The 16,978-nt window shown below is 35.9% G+C and overlaps 1 protein-coding gene across 2 annotated transcripts; it reads right to left on the reverse strand.

Moving 5' to 3' along the window:
• Positions 1 to 3,670: 3,670 nt before the first annotated feature.
• LOC127851629 (fibroblast growth factor receptor substrate 3-like) lies at positions 3,671 to 15,060 on the reverse strand. Of its 2 annotated transcripts, XR_008035859.1 has the most exons (3): positions 14,937 to 15,060; positions 5,667 to 7,497; positions 3,671 to 5,520 (listed from the first exon to the last, which is right to left on the reverse strand). XR_008035859.1 is itself a non-coding variant. In XM_052385453.1 (2 exons), exon 2 carries the CDS (start codon positions 7,484 to 7,486, stop codon positions 6,092 to 6,094), a length of 1,395 nt encoding a protein of 464 aa, XP_052241413.1. In that variant the 5' UTR covers positions 7,487 to 7,497; positions 14,937 to 15,060; the 3' UTR covers positions 3,671 to 6,091. The 2 variants fall into 2 exon arrangements, 1 of the variants encoding a protein (XP_052241413.1); XM_052385453.1 differs by having other exon boundaries at positions 3,671 to 7,497.
• Positions 15,061 to 16,978: the final 1,918 nt, after the last annotated feature.

The following is a 16,978-nucleotide window of genomic DNA, read 5'->3' on the forward strand; positions in this document are numbered from 1 at the left end:
AAAGAAATAAACACAAACGAACAATGAAATAACTCATGCCTGAAATCTGGCACAAAAAAAACAATTAAGCTTATAAAAAATAGAATAAGTTTCAAGTCAGAAAGCATTTTGTTCAGCACATAGTATACACAAATGACAGCAAACATAAATACATAATACCAAAAATTTACAACAAAAACGTTAATTGCACGTGTTCTGCCAATGATCTCTACTTAAAAAATACATTTTTCTTCTAAGGTTACCATCAACAAGGTATTATAATTGCTAAAAGTCAATAGCAGAAATAAACATTTTATTTAAGTTCAATATACAATTAACACATAGACAATCAAATAGCAGTTGAAAGGAACAAAATAAACTAGAGCTTTGTCACAGACGTGACAAATACCCCCACGTGCCACATTGACACAGAATATTTTGCATGTTGTCTTCACATAAAACAGCGGACACCATGCTCAATGTTTAAAATGCAGTAAGTGACCCCGTGATCTAGTTTTTGACCCAGCATGGCCTATGTTCGAACTTGACCTACACATCATCTAGATACAACTTCTGACAAAGTGTGGTGAAGATCGGATGAAAACTACTTGAGTTAGAGAGCGGACACCAGGCCGAATGTTAAAAAACGCACAGTGACCCCATGACCTAGTTTTTGGCCCACAATGGCCCATGTTCAATCTTGGCGTAGAGATCATCTAGATATAACTTCTGACCAAGTTTGTGAAGATATTGGATGAAAACAACTTGAATTAGAGAGCTGACAACATGCTGAATGTTTAAAACACACTATGTGACCCAATGACCTAGTTTTTGACCCGACATGACCCATATTCAATCTTGTCCAAGACATCATCAAGATACAACTTCTGATCAAGTTTGGTGAAGATAGGATGAAAACTACTTGAATAAGAGAGCGGACACAATGCTCAATGTTTAAAATGCACTAAGTGACCCTGTGACCTAGGTTTTGACCTGCCATGACCCATGTTCGATCTTGGCCTAGACATCATCTAGATACAACTTCTGACCAGCTTTGGTAGAGCTCTGATGAAAACTACTTGAATAAGAGATCGGACACCATGCTCACTAATGTTTAAAATGCATTAAGTGACCCTGTGACCTAGTTTTTGACCCCGCATGGCCCATGTTCGCACTTGACCTACACATCATCTAGATACAACATCTGACCAAGTTTGGTGAAGATCGGATGAAAACAACTTGAACAAGAGCTGTCAGAGGACAGCGCGCTGGACTATTCGAGTGCTTGACAATATAACCTAAACCATCATGGGGAAATTGTTCATATTCAATAATTTATTAGACGATCTTTCAAATATAAAAAAAATGAAAAAAAATGGGGGGGGGTAGGGGGGGTGGGTGAGAAAGGGGTGTAATGTGTGGTGTGGTAATTTATTAGATGTTAAAAAAAAAAAATTTGGGGGGGGGGGGGGGGTTGGGGGGTAGGGGGGGGAGAGGGGGGTATAATGTGGGGTAATTTATTAGATGATGTTTAAAAAAAAAAATTGGGTTGGGGTGAGGTTTGAGGGGGGGGGAGGGATTCTGGGTAGGGGCGTGGGGTATTGTTTGGGTGGAATCCATTGTGGTATTCAGGTAAGCGTTGTTTTGTCAAAGTAATAATAAAATGTGATCATAAATAAAGAAGTTATGGCAATTTAAGCAAAATGTTCAATTATCCAAGTGTAAAAGGGGCCATAATTATGTCAAAATGCTTGATACAGTGGTCTGCTCTTGTTTATAGGTTGGGGTCATGTTGGTAAACAAGTATGCAACATATAAAAGCAATATGTCAAAGGATATAGGAAATATTTGGGGTAGTATGCAAACTTTTACATAGATTTATCAATAATATGCATATTCTAAGTATAAAAGGGGCAATAATTATGACAAAATGCTTGATAGAGTTGTCTGCGCTTGTTTATAGGTTGGGGTGATGTTGGTAAACAAGTATGCAAAATATAAAAGCAATATGTCAAGGGACAATGAAAATAAATGGGGTAGTACAAAACTTTAACATTTGCTGCATATTCTAAGTGGAAAAGGGGCCATAATTATGACAAAATGCTTGATAGAGTTGTCTGCTCTTGTTTATAGGTTGGGGTCATGAAGGTTAACAAGTATGCAAAATATGAAAGCAATATGTCAAGGGACATTGAAAATAGTTGGGGTAGTACGCAAACTTTAACATTTGCTGCATACTAGTATTCTAAGTGGAAAAGGGGCCATAATTATGACAAAATGCTTGATAGAGTTTTCTGCTCTTGTTTATAGGTTGGGGTCATGTTGGTTAACAAGTATGCAAAATATGAAAGCAATATGTCAAGAGACAAATAAATATTTGGGGTAGTACGAAAACTTTAACATTTGCACGCTAACGCAGACGCTAACGCCGACGCCGGGGTGAGTAGAATAGCTCCACTATATATATTTTATATATAATAGTCGAGCTAATAAGAGAGCGGACACTTAATAGGGACCGACAGATCATTCCTATATACCCCCCTAAACTTCGTTTGTGGGGCTATAAAAAGAAACAGATAAAATACTGACATTATGTTTTGTTAATATTGCATTCTTAAAATTTTCTCTTGGAAAGACAGGAACTACAAATCATAGTTGTTTCAGTTTTATGCGCATCAGCCAAGGACCACACAAGCATTTGTCAAAAAAGACAAAGGGTAAATTCAAACATTCTACTTAAAACAATTAATTGGCTATAACTGCATCAACATTTTTTTTAATATACACATTCCACAAAATGGGCAGATTTAATACAATCATAATCTAGAGGTTGTCCTGTTTAAAAATGACTTGAAGTAATTATGTCTTCAATTTGTACTGCCTCAGCACGCAAAAGTTAAACAAGAGCACCGCATAACAGGTGCCACGCTGGGCTACGGGTGCAGTTTTGAATAAATGAAAGCTTGTCAGAATTTTCTTTTATTATTATTTTTTTTAGAGGTCACAGTGACCTCGACCTTTGACCTAATGACCCCAAAATGGGTATGGCGTGTAGAACTCATCAAGGTGCATCTTCATATGAAGTTTTAAATTAGTAGGTTGAAGCATTTTGATTATAGATCCAATGTTAAGGTTTTAGAATGACGCGGACAACGGACGTCAGACGGCGGACGATGAGCTGGCTATGACAATACCCCGGGTTTTCTCTGAAAACGCCAAGCTAATTAAATGTATATAGCAGAAATTGGTGAAACAAGAGCACCGCATTACGGGTGCCAAGGCTCGGCTGCGGATGCATTTAAAAAAAAAAGAAAGCTTGTCAGAATGTTTCTTTTTTCTTTTTAGAGGTCACAGTGACCTTGTCCTTTGACCTAGAGACCCAAATATGGGTGAGGCATGTAGAACTCATCAAGGTGCATCTACATATGAAGTTTCAAAGTTGTAGGTGGAAGAACTTTGATTTTAGAGCCAATGTTAAGGTTTTAGCAAGACACGCACGGCGGACGTCAGACCGCGGACGACGGACGGCGAGCTGGCTATGACAATACTTCGGGTTTTCTCCGAAAACGCTGAGCTAATAAAATCTATATAGCAGAAATTGGTGAAATAAACAACCAATCTGCACATCACTGAAGATGCAAATGAATGAGTAGCGAAAGGATATTTTCCCCACAAACTTTAAAACTAAAGATACAGATAAATAAAATAAAATATATTGCATCTTAATTGAACAACATATGGCTGATACACAAATCAACATAAATAACACAACCATTAAAAGCAGAAAAACAAGCAATAAGTAGCAACCAAAAACAGTGTCAACATCAACCGTGTAAAATAAAAATAAAAATTGAGTCAAAGAAGTTGCCATTTTAATACTGCGCATATAATTAACTTTCACAACACATGTTCTTAAATATACCCCAATGTTATCACAAATCTGCCTCTGTCATGTAATTAACCAGAATATTGTACATGTCTAATGTACAACACTATACAAATAGTTTCAAAAGAACTGAACATCCGTACCTTAATTACTGATATACAGTAAGTCTTTGTAATAATTTTAGTACAAACTAGACACTGATGTCCCAGTGGACAAAAACAAAGGGTAATAATTCTGTCAATATTTGCAACAACCAAATTATCTTCCTTGATGATCATCCACACATAAGGTCATTCAGCATTCTAATTTTGAATTAACACCGTCAAGCACCAGTTGATAACACAAAATTTGGGATGATATCTTTCATAGCAGAGTAAAGGAGCAATAATTCTGCAACAAGTAGTTGCAGAAAGAATTCATGCTTTACTATCATCTACACATTAAGGTCAGAGAACTGAATGTATGAGCGAGATCCACCCACAAGATAAAGAGCACTGTCTTGACTTAACCCTTTACCACTTACATATTGTATTTTGATGCACTTGTCCTTTAAAAAGTTAAATTTAAAGACCTGTCTTACTAGATTCATGTTTTAAAGGCTTAATTTCTGACCCTTAGATACTGATGAGCAGCAAACAGCATAAAACCTGAACAGACTGCGAGTTACTCGCAGGCTGGTCTGGTTTTATGCTGTTTGCCCATAGCCAGTATCACTTTGCCTCCGAGTGGGAAAGAGTTAATGCCATTAACTGCTCCTTGATGCCTCCTTATTTGTAGGGGCATACAAAGTCCAGTAACCTGTGACATCTGTCCCATTACAATTATACATACATGTAAGAACAAATCTTGGGTACATCAGTATTTTCATCACAACTCACAACCTCACAAAACAATAATAACTTACAAAGCAGAAATCTGCTTGATTAATTACAGGAGAACATATTAAATCTCAGCTACAAACAAGTTTATTTCAAAACCATGTTTAAATATGCTTTGGAAACAACCACTTGGAAACATAATTATAAAGGCAATTACACATTCAAAAATATTTCATGTGGTCATATGGAGAGTTGTTTCTGTTGAAAATATAAATAAGTTTTGTTTTTTTTTAAACTAATTTGTCTTGCATAAACACCAACTGTGAAACAGTCGTTTAGAATATTGCATTAAAAATCAAATGTTAACACAGTTATCATAACAAACTTCAAGTTATCACAAGGAACCCGTTAATACATCTACAAAATAGATAACCTTCTCACAAACAACAACACACTAATACAATATCATTCAATGAACAAGAAAGACACAGAAATCATGTAAAATACATTTTCAGTTAATACATAGGGTCTCTTCACAAGTTGGCAAAATGGCAACTTTCGCAACTCTTATCAAAGATTCTTTAAAGAAAGTGCACTTTTATATTTACAAATAATTGAAACCACACTCGTGACTAAGGAATATATTAGACATGAGTTTGTTTGTTTTTGGATTAAACAAATAATTTTAATAAATAATAAAGGGTTTGCAATGCTTTTCGTCAGTAAATTGAAAATTAGATTTTAAGACAATAATAAACAAGATGCGTTTGTGAAACACAATGTCCCCCTATATGATGTTTGACCTTGAAGGATGACCTTGACCTTGTGAAGGATGACCTTGACCTTACACCACTCAAAATGTGCAGCTCCATGAGATACACATGCATGCCAAATATCAAGTTGCTATCTTCAATATTGCAAAAGAATTCATAAAATAAGCGATTTGGGCCACATATATTTGACCTCTGACCTTGAAGGATGACCTTGACCTTTCACCACTCAAAATGTGCAGCTCCATGAGATACACATGCATGCCAAATATCAAGTTGCTATCTTCAATATTGCAAAAGAATTCATAAAGTGAGCGATTTTGGCCACATATATTTGACCTCTGACCTTGACCTTTCACCACTCAAAATGTGCAGCTTCATGAGATACATATGCATGCCAAATATGAAGTTGCTATCTTCAATATAGCAAAAGTTATTGCAAAATGTTTAAGTTGGCGCAAACAGACCAACGGACCAACAGACAGACAGGGCAAAAACAATATGTCTCCCACTACTATAGTGGGGGACATAAAAACATGTAAATCTTAAGTCTCTTTTACAAATTTCCAGTTTTGTGTCAGTACAAAAACTATGATTGCACATTTAAATACAGATAAACTGTATACTCTGTAAGCATTTCAGTTTATCGTGCTGTTATGTCGAGTTTTACGCAAACCCTCTTCATGTTCACTGACTGGCTTAGCTGAGTTTGACAGCGCCACCGTACGATTGAAATCAATCATGGCATAACTAGCAGAACTCTTGCACGGTGAATCTGGAGTTGTAAAAGATGTTGTCATAATATTGGAAGAGGCACTACCCGCCATGTTATCACTTTCTGTTTTATTCACGTCAATCTCAATATAATTTAACTGGTCAGGAGCAGACAGTCTATTGGCAGCCCTATTCGGCACACTGTTCATAGCTGGACCATTGGGGTTCATGCTAATCCTAATGACTGGATTCGGCTCAGGGATATTAGTAAAGCTTGCAGCCCCCACATTTGCATAATTTTGCTCAATGCTAAGTTTTCTCTCCAAAAGTCGGCGATTCACAGCCGCGTCAGTTTGTCCAGCAGTGCCATTAGGTACCCTTGCAATAGGAGGTTCAACTTTTCCACAGCTAACTGTCTTATCTTTGATTTTACCCTCAGAGTCAAGGTTAATATAATTCGGATGCGAGTCCTCCACGTGGTCATGAAAAACGTCAATATCTGCATAATTAAGATTCACGTCGTCAACTTCGAGCCCTTCTTGTCCGCTCGACCCAGAACTCCCATGGCCTTGACCCATACTGCTGGAAACGCCAGTTGCACCCGCACAGGCCTCGAAAACATTTTCCATCGACCCAGGCAGGTCTAGGTCAGCATAATTCACACTCTCTGGTTTAGGAGGGGGAGGGGCAACTGCCATAGGGGGATCGTGAAGGAAATCGATCAATGCTGCAGCCTGATCAACTGCCTCCTCATTTCTTCCCTCTGCATTACTAGCTCCAGTGTTTACATAGTTAGGACCATTTTCGTCTGGAGTAAATGCGCCACTATTCAGATATAAGTGCTGATCCTGCGAGACTTCATTACCGCGCCTTAGGTCGGGGAGACGGTTTGCTGTCTGAGTGTCTACCAACGAAACAGGCCGGCTTTGCAGCTGAGTCATGGGCACTGAGATGCCATTCTGCAGGTGTAGACTTGATCGCAGATTACCCAGTGCACTGGCACCAACGTTTTGTATTGCTTCTTGGACTAGATTGAACAATTCCTCTGCTTGATGGCAGCGAAAAGCGTATATCCCCGAACCAGTGGGACACCTCCGTCCGCTTTCAAATGAGAACAGGTCCTCGTCAAAGCCATACCGCCTCAAGCATCTCAGTGGCCATGTGATAGGCTCCTTTCTTCTCTGATAAAAGATCAAGTCCAAGTCTGTGACTTCGATCTTGCCTGGACTGATGACTGCTCCCAGATTGTTGACATTGTACACCTTAAACAGACGTGGATTTCTTTCGCTGTGAAACTGTTTGGTAAACTTGCAGCCCATGGTTACCCAGTCTGAAATTAAACATGGTAACCATTGTGACAAAGTTTCATCCATAAAGAGTCATCAATGTGGCCTTGAAAGACTAACGTGGTAACAAGGCTGTTCAAAATTTGACCGGAAGACCCAGTTTTTTTTTAGGCACATTACAAATTAAAACTCGGCCTAGATATTGAGGGAAAGATAAAAATTATGATTAAGTTCCATCAAGATTGAGTCATAAATGTGGCCCTTTGAGTGGCTACATTTGTTTTTTCTACAATATGACCTGGTCCAACTGTTTATGGACACACATAGCCAATATTGAACTAAGCATAGCTATTGTCAAGATAAACATTTTGAGCAAGTTTCATCAAGATTGAGTAATAAATGTTGCTTCTTAAGTAGTAACATGGTTTAAATAAGTAAAGATATGACCTAATGACCTGGTTTTTTTATGTATGTTACCCTGTCCCAGAATCAAATTTGGCTTTTACATTGCTAAGATTATCATTATGACCAACCAACTTTCATCTAGATTGGTGACAAATGTGGCCAGTAGAATGTTAAGTTGATGACACACAACAGACTTTCCATGATGGTAGGGTGACTACAGTAGCCAGTGTTTTTTCTTTCTTTCAAATTTGGGTACGGTAGGGGGACCCATTCCCAATTGATGTTTATTTATTGATTACAATGTAAATAAAGCAATTCTGAATTGCAATCAGTGTTCAGCAGTGCTTTACTTCAAAGTTTAGTTGCTCAGCTTGTTTTGTAGTATACACCTTAAGCAGATTTAGATGCGGTGCATGTACATTTTTTAAACTCTCAAAATTGTTCCAATTTCATAAACATCACAAACTGAAAAGTGTAATTCATTAAAACTAATGAACAATTTTATTGCAGCTGTATTTACCCTTCATGAATATTTATTAGATTTACTTTTTGGACGTTGTAACTGTCTGATGCCAGTGTTCTGGATAGGTATCAAAAGAGGTGGGACAACAGTCACACTAAAAACTGGGGACATTTCCCTTATTTTTAGACATAAACATGTAATTAACTTTAAATTAATGTATGTCAACTAAAACAAGGGACAAAATTGTCACAAAACCAGGTTTTCAATTTGAAAAAAAGTCTGATAAAGGGAGACAATTCAAAATGTGCATCGTTACTGATTGTTCCTAGTTACCCCCTTGTGTAAAATTCAATCTATTTTTCTCAAGGTGTGACCTTGACCTTGGAGATATTGACGTAATTCTTTCGCATGACACAATGATTGTGAACAAATGTACCGAGTAATTTTAAAATCTCACAATCAATGAAATAGTGATGGCCCGGACAAGATCATTTACGGCCATATTTGACCTTTGAACTCAAAGTGTGACCTTGACGTTGCAGATATCGACGTAATTCTTTCGCATGACCCTCCGAAATATTTTAGTTCTCCTTGAATGCTTTGAACTTTAATGCCTACATACGTACAGAGTGTCTATTCTAAAAATCCAAAAGAAGGGGGGAAATTCTCCCCTCACATTGAAAAATAGGGGGGATTTTTCAGAAAAAGTGGGGCAATTATCAAATACCATTTTCATACATTTTACTTTTAATGTTTACTTGTTTTACCTTAAACATTATTACATTCTGTCAGGTCAGTGAAATACTATAGTAACTGCCGTTAAATAAAACAGGACTTTCTGTATTATTGTACAAACTACACATTTTTTATACATAAATCGATACATGCACGCCTTCCATGCGGTTTTCGCGACGTTGTACTTGCAGCATGATTTTTGTGTGCTTTTTATGGAGACAAAACATCAACATGAAATACATGAGCACTGTTTATTTGAAGCAAGAATTTGTTAACGTCGCGTAAACATTAAAATTCAGAAGTATGTTTCAGATTACAAATTTAATTATGCTCATTTGAGAAACGTTAACAGTTGCGTGTAATCAACTGAACGATAGTTGCTTAAAACGCTTTACATGTATAAATGTTTTGACAATAGTATGCATTAAATGCAAAATTTTCAGGAACATTACACCCCGATTGCCATCATTAGTTTTCTAAGTAACTCAGTGCCCCAGATAATTATTTGGGAAATAGGGTTTTCACCCATTGATTTTGAAAAATAGGGTGGTTTCATTCTTGAAATAGGGTGAAATGAGTTATAAAAATGCACACTGTAAAATCATTGCAGCTTTACTTCTGTTGAAGCTGCATACTTGTATTGATTCAATAAAATTGTAAACTATCATCATAAACTTTAATAAACTGATGTTTCATAACATCTTTAATCCTTAAAACTGTCCATAATATAAACTTTAAACTTAAAAACAAATGATAACACGAATGATTCGGCTCTTATTGGCTTTTGCTTTCTTGGTTTGAAAACGTTTGCGATCGAATGATATTTTGGCGCAACAATCGCAGACGTCTTTCGACCTCTCTGAGACATTTTATTTTGCATCGTAATAGAAGCTGAAAGTACAGACGCTTTACAAAGACATGCACAAAGAACGACGGTTTAAGTCAGATTTAAAACACATGTATGTCGTCGCAAATAATTTGGTCAGACGCTTTATTTAACAATGAAATCAAGTCCGCAAGCATTTGGATAACTTTAAATGTTTTCCTGATTTGTCATCCAGGTGCCTGCTGAATGAAAGCGTCGCCACATTACGATAATAATTCCAAAGAGAAAATACCGAAAATGAGCGAAGCATTTTCGATCGAAGCTATTGTATCGTACGCATCAAATTAGACGAATTTGCGTAAAAGCCAAATCGGTTGCGTTTTTAATATGCATGATATTGTATTTCTTTGCGTTTTTAAACATTTTAATAGGGTGAAAGACGCAGATATGCAGCTTATCTGGGGCACTGGTAACTGGCCACGATTTCATCTTGGAGGTGTTCACTGTAGGGTCAGATATGTGTGGTAGGTATAACAAAACAACAAATTGCCACAAAACCATGCAATAATGGCTATTACATAACACGTTGTCTGCATAATTTTAAACGTCACACGTTGTTTACATGATTTTAATGAAGGTGTTGACTACTAGTGACTGTGCTGTCGCTCATTCCAAGTGAGCGCTCTTATTGGCAACATCGACTTTCCAACACAAGGACATTCTGCGTTTATGCAGGCTTTAGTTTGGTAAAGAGATAATGTAACATGCAATTGACAAACGATCGTTCATCTGCTCTCATAAGTCGAAATCGTTTTGATCTTTAAAGAAATACTCATGGATATCAATTTCTCGCACATATGCTGAAAATATGCGCAATCTTTGGAAAAATAGAGCCAATCACGCAATTGCATGTTCTTCAATGGACTCGGCATACAGCTTGAAGTTCTTTTTGGTATAGGCAAAAAGTCCATGTAAAAAAAAGATGTCCTAAGTATGTCTATAAAATTTAGTACAATCAACCTATTACATAACAAAATACACAATACCTTTTTAAATCAACATTAAATTGTGGGGTTTTTTGGAGAAAAACTAAAAACACTGACTTTATAGAACTGTTTAAAAAACCGAAAGCAGGAAGTTTTGAATTGACGACTATAACAAAGGAAAGGAAAAAGATTGAGCTGCACAAATTTTGTTCAACTGAGTGTCTGATGGTTAGGTCTTAACTTCTTATGACATTTGGCGAACAACCGGGGACACAAGGTGTCACAAGGCGAGTGCTCTCTCGACTGAGCTAACCGGGCTGCCACAAAACTTCTCTCTAAACGTGACCAAGTTCAGACCGTGACATACACACCCAATTGAATATGTATTCCTTCTCGAATACAGGGATTCAGGGAGAAATATAAGTAACCATGGGCCTCTGTAGGAGTATACCCAGGTAACGTCACGAACCCCAAGTTGGGGCGCCAAATGTCAAAGGGTGAGAAAATTGTGCGGCCAGTCCGGGACTGAAACCTGGGGCACCTTGCTAACAGGGCGAGTGCTCTCCCAACTGAGCTAACCGGGCTGCCATACAACTTCTGCCCTTAAGCAAGTATAGGCCATGAAATACGCAGTATTGTGTATTATACCATCCAAGGTTAAAAAAAAACTGTCAAAAAAATCATTTTGTGTATCAATCAAATTGAGCAATGACCAATACACATTGATGTTTCACAAAATTTACTTTGGTTTTCAACTGATTTTAAGAATATAGTTTGTACATTTTGCATCAATTGCAATTTAGAGTTAATTGACGATTGATTGAATAAAAAAAGTGCTTGATGCGCACACATTGCGTTACAAGATTTACACCAGGGCTTTTTTCAGCCTTTTGGGAAGATAGCCCATGGGTTTAAAATTGGGAATTTTATCAGCATTTTCAAGAAATTGGGATCAATATAATAAATTGGGATTTAAAACTACATGAATGAGTTCAGCGTATTTAATCACAAACACCACAATCACCATCATGATCAACAGTTTTCCACATAATAAGCTCACACAAAGTCTTCAGTCACATCAGGAACCATTTTATTAGGAGGCGCTTCATCTTCTTCTGAATTACTACTGCTTTCAACATGTTGAATATCAGTCAGCACTTTGCTTTCGGAAATCAACGATGACGATGCAAAAGAGTCACTTGTTATTTAATTACTATCATTAACAATGGAAGGAGTTTCAATGGGAAGACTTGTACTTCTTGACAATGTTTGTTTATTTAATGACGCTTGCTTTAAAAAATCAACAGTTTTCGTTTACCAGGTTTTCACATAGGAATCTTTTTCACGTTATATTTCGAATTGTGTGACATCTTTGTTTTCCATTCAGCCGAATCTCAAAACGCTTGAATTTCATCGCAAATATAATAAGCGCCTGAACAACACGGAGAATATCATGCACACGAATAATGCCGACGTTATCCAAATCAAGGTATAGTCTAAAACCTGTACGAGACCGGATTGGACTACGCTTGGTTAAAAAGCGAAACAGCCGATGTCATTAGCGTTTTTTTTCCCAATTGGGAATTTTGTAGCAAATTTTGGGAAAAAAGTATACTTTTTGCAATTGGGAATATATCTGAATTTCGGCTATATCATCAGGCCAAAAAAAGCCCTGTGTAACACATTCTTTCTGAAAGGATGTTATGTTGATGGTTCATGATAATGTGCATGTTTTTCAAATGGACAATGCAGAGAATTCTTGAGACTATCTCCGGAATCATCTGCGAGATAGATTGAAAAGTAAATTAAAAACTTTTGGCAGCGTTTGACACCAACCGGAGTCCTGGAGTCCGAGACTCCTTAAAATGAGACTCGTACTCCGTGTTTTTGCGTCAGGGGAGTCCGTTGGACTCTTTTAAAATCATCTTTAAATTTAAAAAAAATCAGTATTTGTTTCGCAAGATCAGAATGTCCGAACTTTTGTGGATCTGAAAAATGTGCCACAAATCATTATGCTTTAACACATTGACAAGACAGGGCTCAGCCGTGAGGAAGAAGTGGGAGATAACTTCTCCATGGAAAAATTAACTTCTCCCTCTAATTGAATGAAAGAGAAGTGACTTCTCCTCCTTTAGGGATTTACTTTGAGCCAAATATTGAGCGATAATGTATTAATTAAATTTTGTTGTAATATTAATAACACAACATTAACACTTAAAGTGTGTTAGTATTTGTCAATGTTTTCACCCAAACTGCCAAGTGTGAGTTGTTTCTGATTAATGATGATGGGCATGGTGTAATGAGGGGATCACAATAAGTAAGAGTTGATTAAACGCTATACAGGAACCACTTCTCCTTTAAGTTGCCTCACTTCTTCCTAATTTCAGCTGAGGGAGAAGTCACTTCCCTCAAATTTGAACGTAGGCTGAGCCCTGCAAGAGATGTGTTTGTCGGAAACACAATGCCCCCTATTGCGCGGCTTTGAAGCCATATATTTGATCTTTGACCTTGAAGGATGACCTTGACCTTTCACCATTCAAAATGTGCAGCTCCATGAGATACACATGCATGCCAAATATCAAGTTGCTATCTTTAATAATGCAAAAGTTATAGCAAAACTTTAACCAAGGTTAAAGTTTTGGGACACACACAATGAATCAATGACAGACAGACAGACAGGCCAAAAACAATATGCCCCCGATCTTTCGATCCTTGGGCATAAAAACAAAAGAATCCGAAATTTTTTATTTTGGTTCCCTGTCACTGTCCGTGTAGTAATAGGGGAACATGCAAACTTTGAAACGATCGTGGCCATTTTTTCACTGATATTTTTGCTGTAGTAAATTAGCTTCGCCAAACAGTTTCTCATTACTATAAAAATCATCACAATACCCGATTTATTTACACATTGTACGTTTTATGGCCACAATTTAATGAAGATCGGAGTGTGAATGACCCGTGTCAGTATCAATCGATGATTTCAGTGGTTTATTGCAGTTTGTGGGCATTGTCATACCAACCACACTAATTGGTTCCTACCGTGTACTCCTCCACGATAAAAACGTGGCAAGTTACTTAAGAGACTGATGATGGCAACAGGGTGTAATCGTCGTGGAAATTGTGCTTTGCATGCAAAATATTGTCTAAACATGTTTTCATGGTGTAAAACCCAATGATGAAATTGCAATAAAATTAGAATTATATTACGTTTCCCAATTTCCACGTTCTTGGAAATACATGTATTATAAATAATATATATATAGCAATGAGAAATATAATAAGGGTTGTTTCACCGTTGCGGTGTGATTAAGTAACTAAGAAACTAACAAAACAGAAGGCTCTGATAAAGTTTTTAACCCTAATGTTGAGGTTAAACAATCAATCATAATGCATAATAGAAAATACTATATGTTGAAATCTTACGATGTTTAAAGTAAATTATTAACTTAAATATTACTGTAATCCTTTGAATATTTTGCAATGTGATAACTTACTTACAACTTTGATCTAAAAACAAACATACAATAAAAATTTAACATTTCATGGATTGACATGTGTTAATGGCGAAATAAAATATGATATAAAAAAAGTGTCTTAATTTTTGGACTCCTTGAAATCTGTCCGGACTCCTAAATTTCAAAAGTAAGGAGTCCTTGGACTCCTTACTCAGATAAGTTAGTGTCAACTACAGGTTTGGTTTGAGTATTTCACCACAAATGAAATGCAAATTATGTTTTTTTTCTATCAAGTGGGCGCCCTAAAAAGTTTTGTCGAGTATTTCTCCACCAATGAAATGCAAATAGATGTCGATGGTAACTGTTATTGTGTTTGTTACACGTATAAGGTCGATTGTACTCGATTTAAAAGACATACTTGAGACATTTTTGTAGGGAATTCGGTTTTAATATTATTATATGAAGAACTTTGAGCTGTACGTATGTATTCGTATATGCTCAAAGCTCTCAATAAGAACTGATACAAATACAAGTCAATATACGCATCCAAATTTAAATAAGGGGACAGCAAGAATACGTAAGAATATATAATAAGTATCATAAATTGTTATACTTTTTCAAACATTGTTTCGATGCAGGTAAGCTAAATCTTCAGCGGGTTTTGAAAAAAAGTAAAAATTTAGTGATGCTCGGTTTATTTTTAATACTTCCGGTTGACATTAGAACGTAACCCTACAGAAATACAAGGTTCCACTCAACTAAAAACTTGCAAACACCATTCATAATTTAACAAGTATGTATTTTTGTATTAATGAAGCAAATGGCAAAATAGTTGGAGCTAATATTTCATGATATTGTATATTCTATTGTTATTGAAACTAACTTTCAATGCATTGAATTAATTCTCGTACAACACACTCGAAATAATATGAATGAATCCTGTCAAAAGGAGGGTTGTCGGCTCTTTCGGCCCCAAGCTCTTTCGGCCCCGGTTTTTTTCAGGCTCTTTCGGCCCCAATTTCAGGCTCTTTCGGCCCAGGTACCAGGCTTTTTCGACCCCATTTTTAATTTGAATTAATCGTTGCAAATATGTTGGTCGAAACTCTTTAAAACTATAGAATATTGTTTATTACAGTAATATATTATCTTTATTGAGGATTAATGCATTTGAAAAAAGATTCTCTTTGTCTTTTGCTTCAGGTATATCGTCGTCGAAATGAGAAGAATAGATACAAGAATATGAGACGGCTTTGAAAATAAAACAAACTATAAAATAATTTATATTACATTTATTTGGATACTTTTAAAGTTATAACAATAAGTAATACATACGTCTTAACAACACAATACATTAATTTAACCTAATTACATACTACATAATTTACTGCACACAAGTTGTTTATTTTATCAATAATGCAATTAGATCATCATAATAATCATCATATAAATATTAATCATCATCATTCATCATCAGAGTCACAATCATCAGCATAATATTAATGATCATCAACATTATCATCATCATAATAACCAGCATAAGAAACATCAGCATTTAAATCATCATCATTATACTTATCAGCATAAATACACCATAGTCTGCAGTAGCATAATAATCTTCAGCATCAAAAGAATCACTATAATAACAATCATCATCATCATTATAATTGCATAATTTATTTGTAACTTAATGATTACAGCATATTCATATTTATAGCAATTATATCGGAGAAGTAACAAGTACCTCAAGCATAGTCGACTGCGCGACATTTTCTAAGTTTAGGCTGATGTCAGGCGTTGTAGGGCGGTTGCGGCAGTCATTGCAGATAAAGGTAAGAACAATATCCCCCCTCTTTGCACTAAAATATTCCGTCGCGGATATGCCTACAAAGTGTTTGCAAAATTCGTCATAAATTTACAACATAACATAATTGATTAATAACTAACTTGACGATGTTCACACATCGTTAATGCATTAAACAGATGTTGTTTTCTTTAATTACTCCGACGCCGTCAATCATTATCGAATGAAGCCATTGTCTAGCACACTCGCACCTATGCCGGGTTTTATGATCTTTATCAGGTTGTTAAAAACATGTGTGGTGTGTATTCGGGTTAACAGGTAACAAAAAATGTAGATTTAAGTTGATAAATCAGTAAACTTTGAACTGACAATAAAATAAATCAAAAAAATTGCAAATGATAACCATGACAATAAAATTAATAATAAATTAAATATTGTATATGGCGGTACAGTTTAAAAACAACAAATAAAGGCGAGTATCAATTTCATTATACAATATAATTTATTAAGAAAGAAATTACCAATCGAATAACAACATTAATATGTGACTTTATTTGTATATTAGTCATATACTTTTGAAAAGAAAGGAATTCTAAAATTTCAGTCAACGATTAAAGTTACTATAATTACATAATACATAATTTACTGCACACAAGTTGTTCATTTTATTAATAATTCAATTACATCAATAACTCTGTCGCGGATATGCCTGCAACGTGTTTGCAAATTTCGTCATAAATTACGTTACAACATAACCTATTAAATTGATTTATGAATTGACACTAATGAACGAAACCGTTATTGTTTCATTGACACTTATCAATTTATTTTCATAACCAATCAAACTATCATTT

Source organism: Dreissena polymorpha, chromosome 11 (genome assembly GCF_020536995.1).
Source record: "Dreissena polymorpha isolate Duluth1 chromosome 11, UMN_Dpol_1.0, whole genome shotgun sequence".
In the NCBI taxonomy this organism is placed as follows: Eukaryota; Metazoa; Mollusca; class Bivalvia; order Myida; family Dreissenidae; genus Dreissena; species Dreissena polymorpha.

Coding starts and splice junctions, on each gene's coding strand:
- LOC127851629 (XM_052385453.1), bottom strand. CDS start 7,486: ATGGGCTGCAAGTTTACCAAACAGTTTCACAGCGAAAGAAATCCACGT.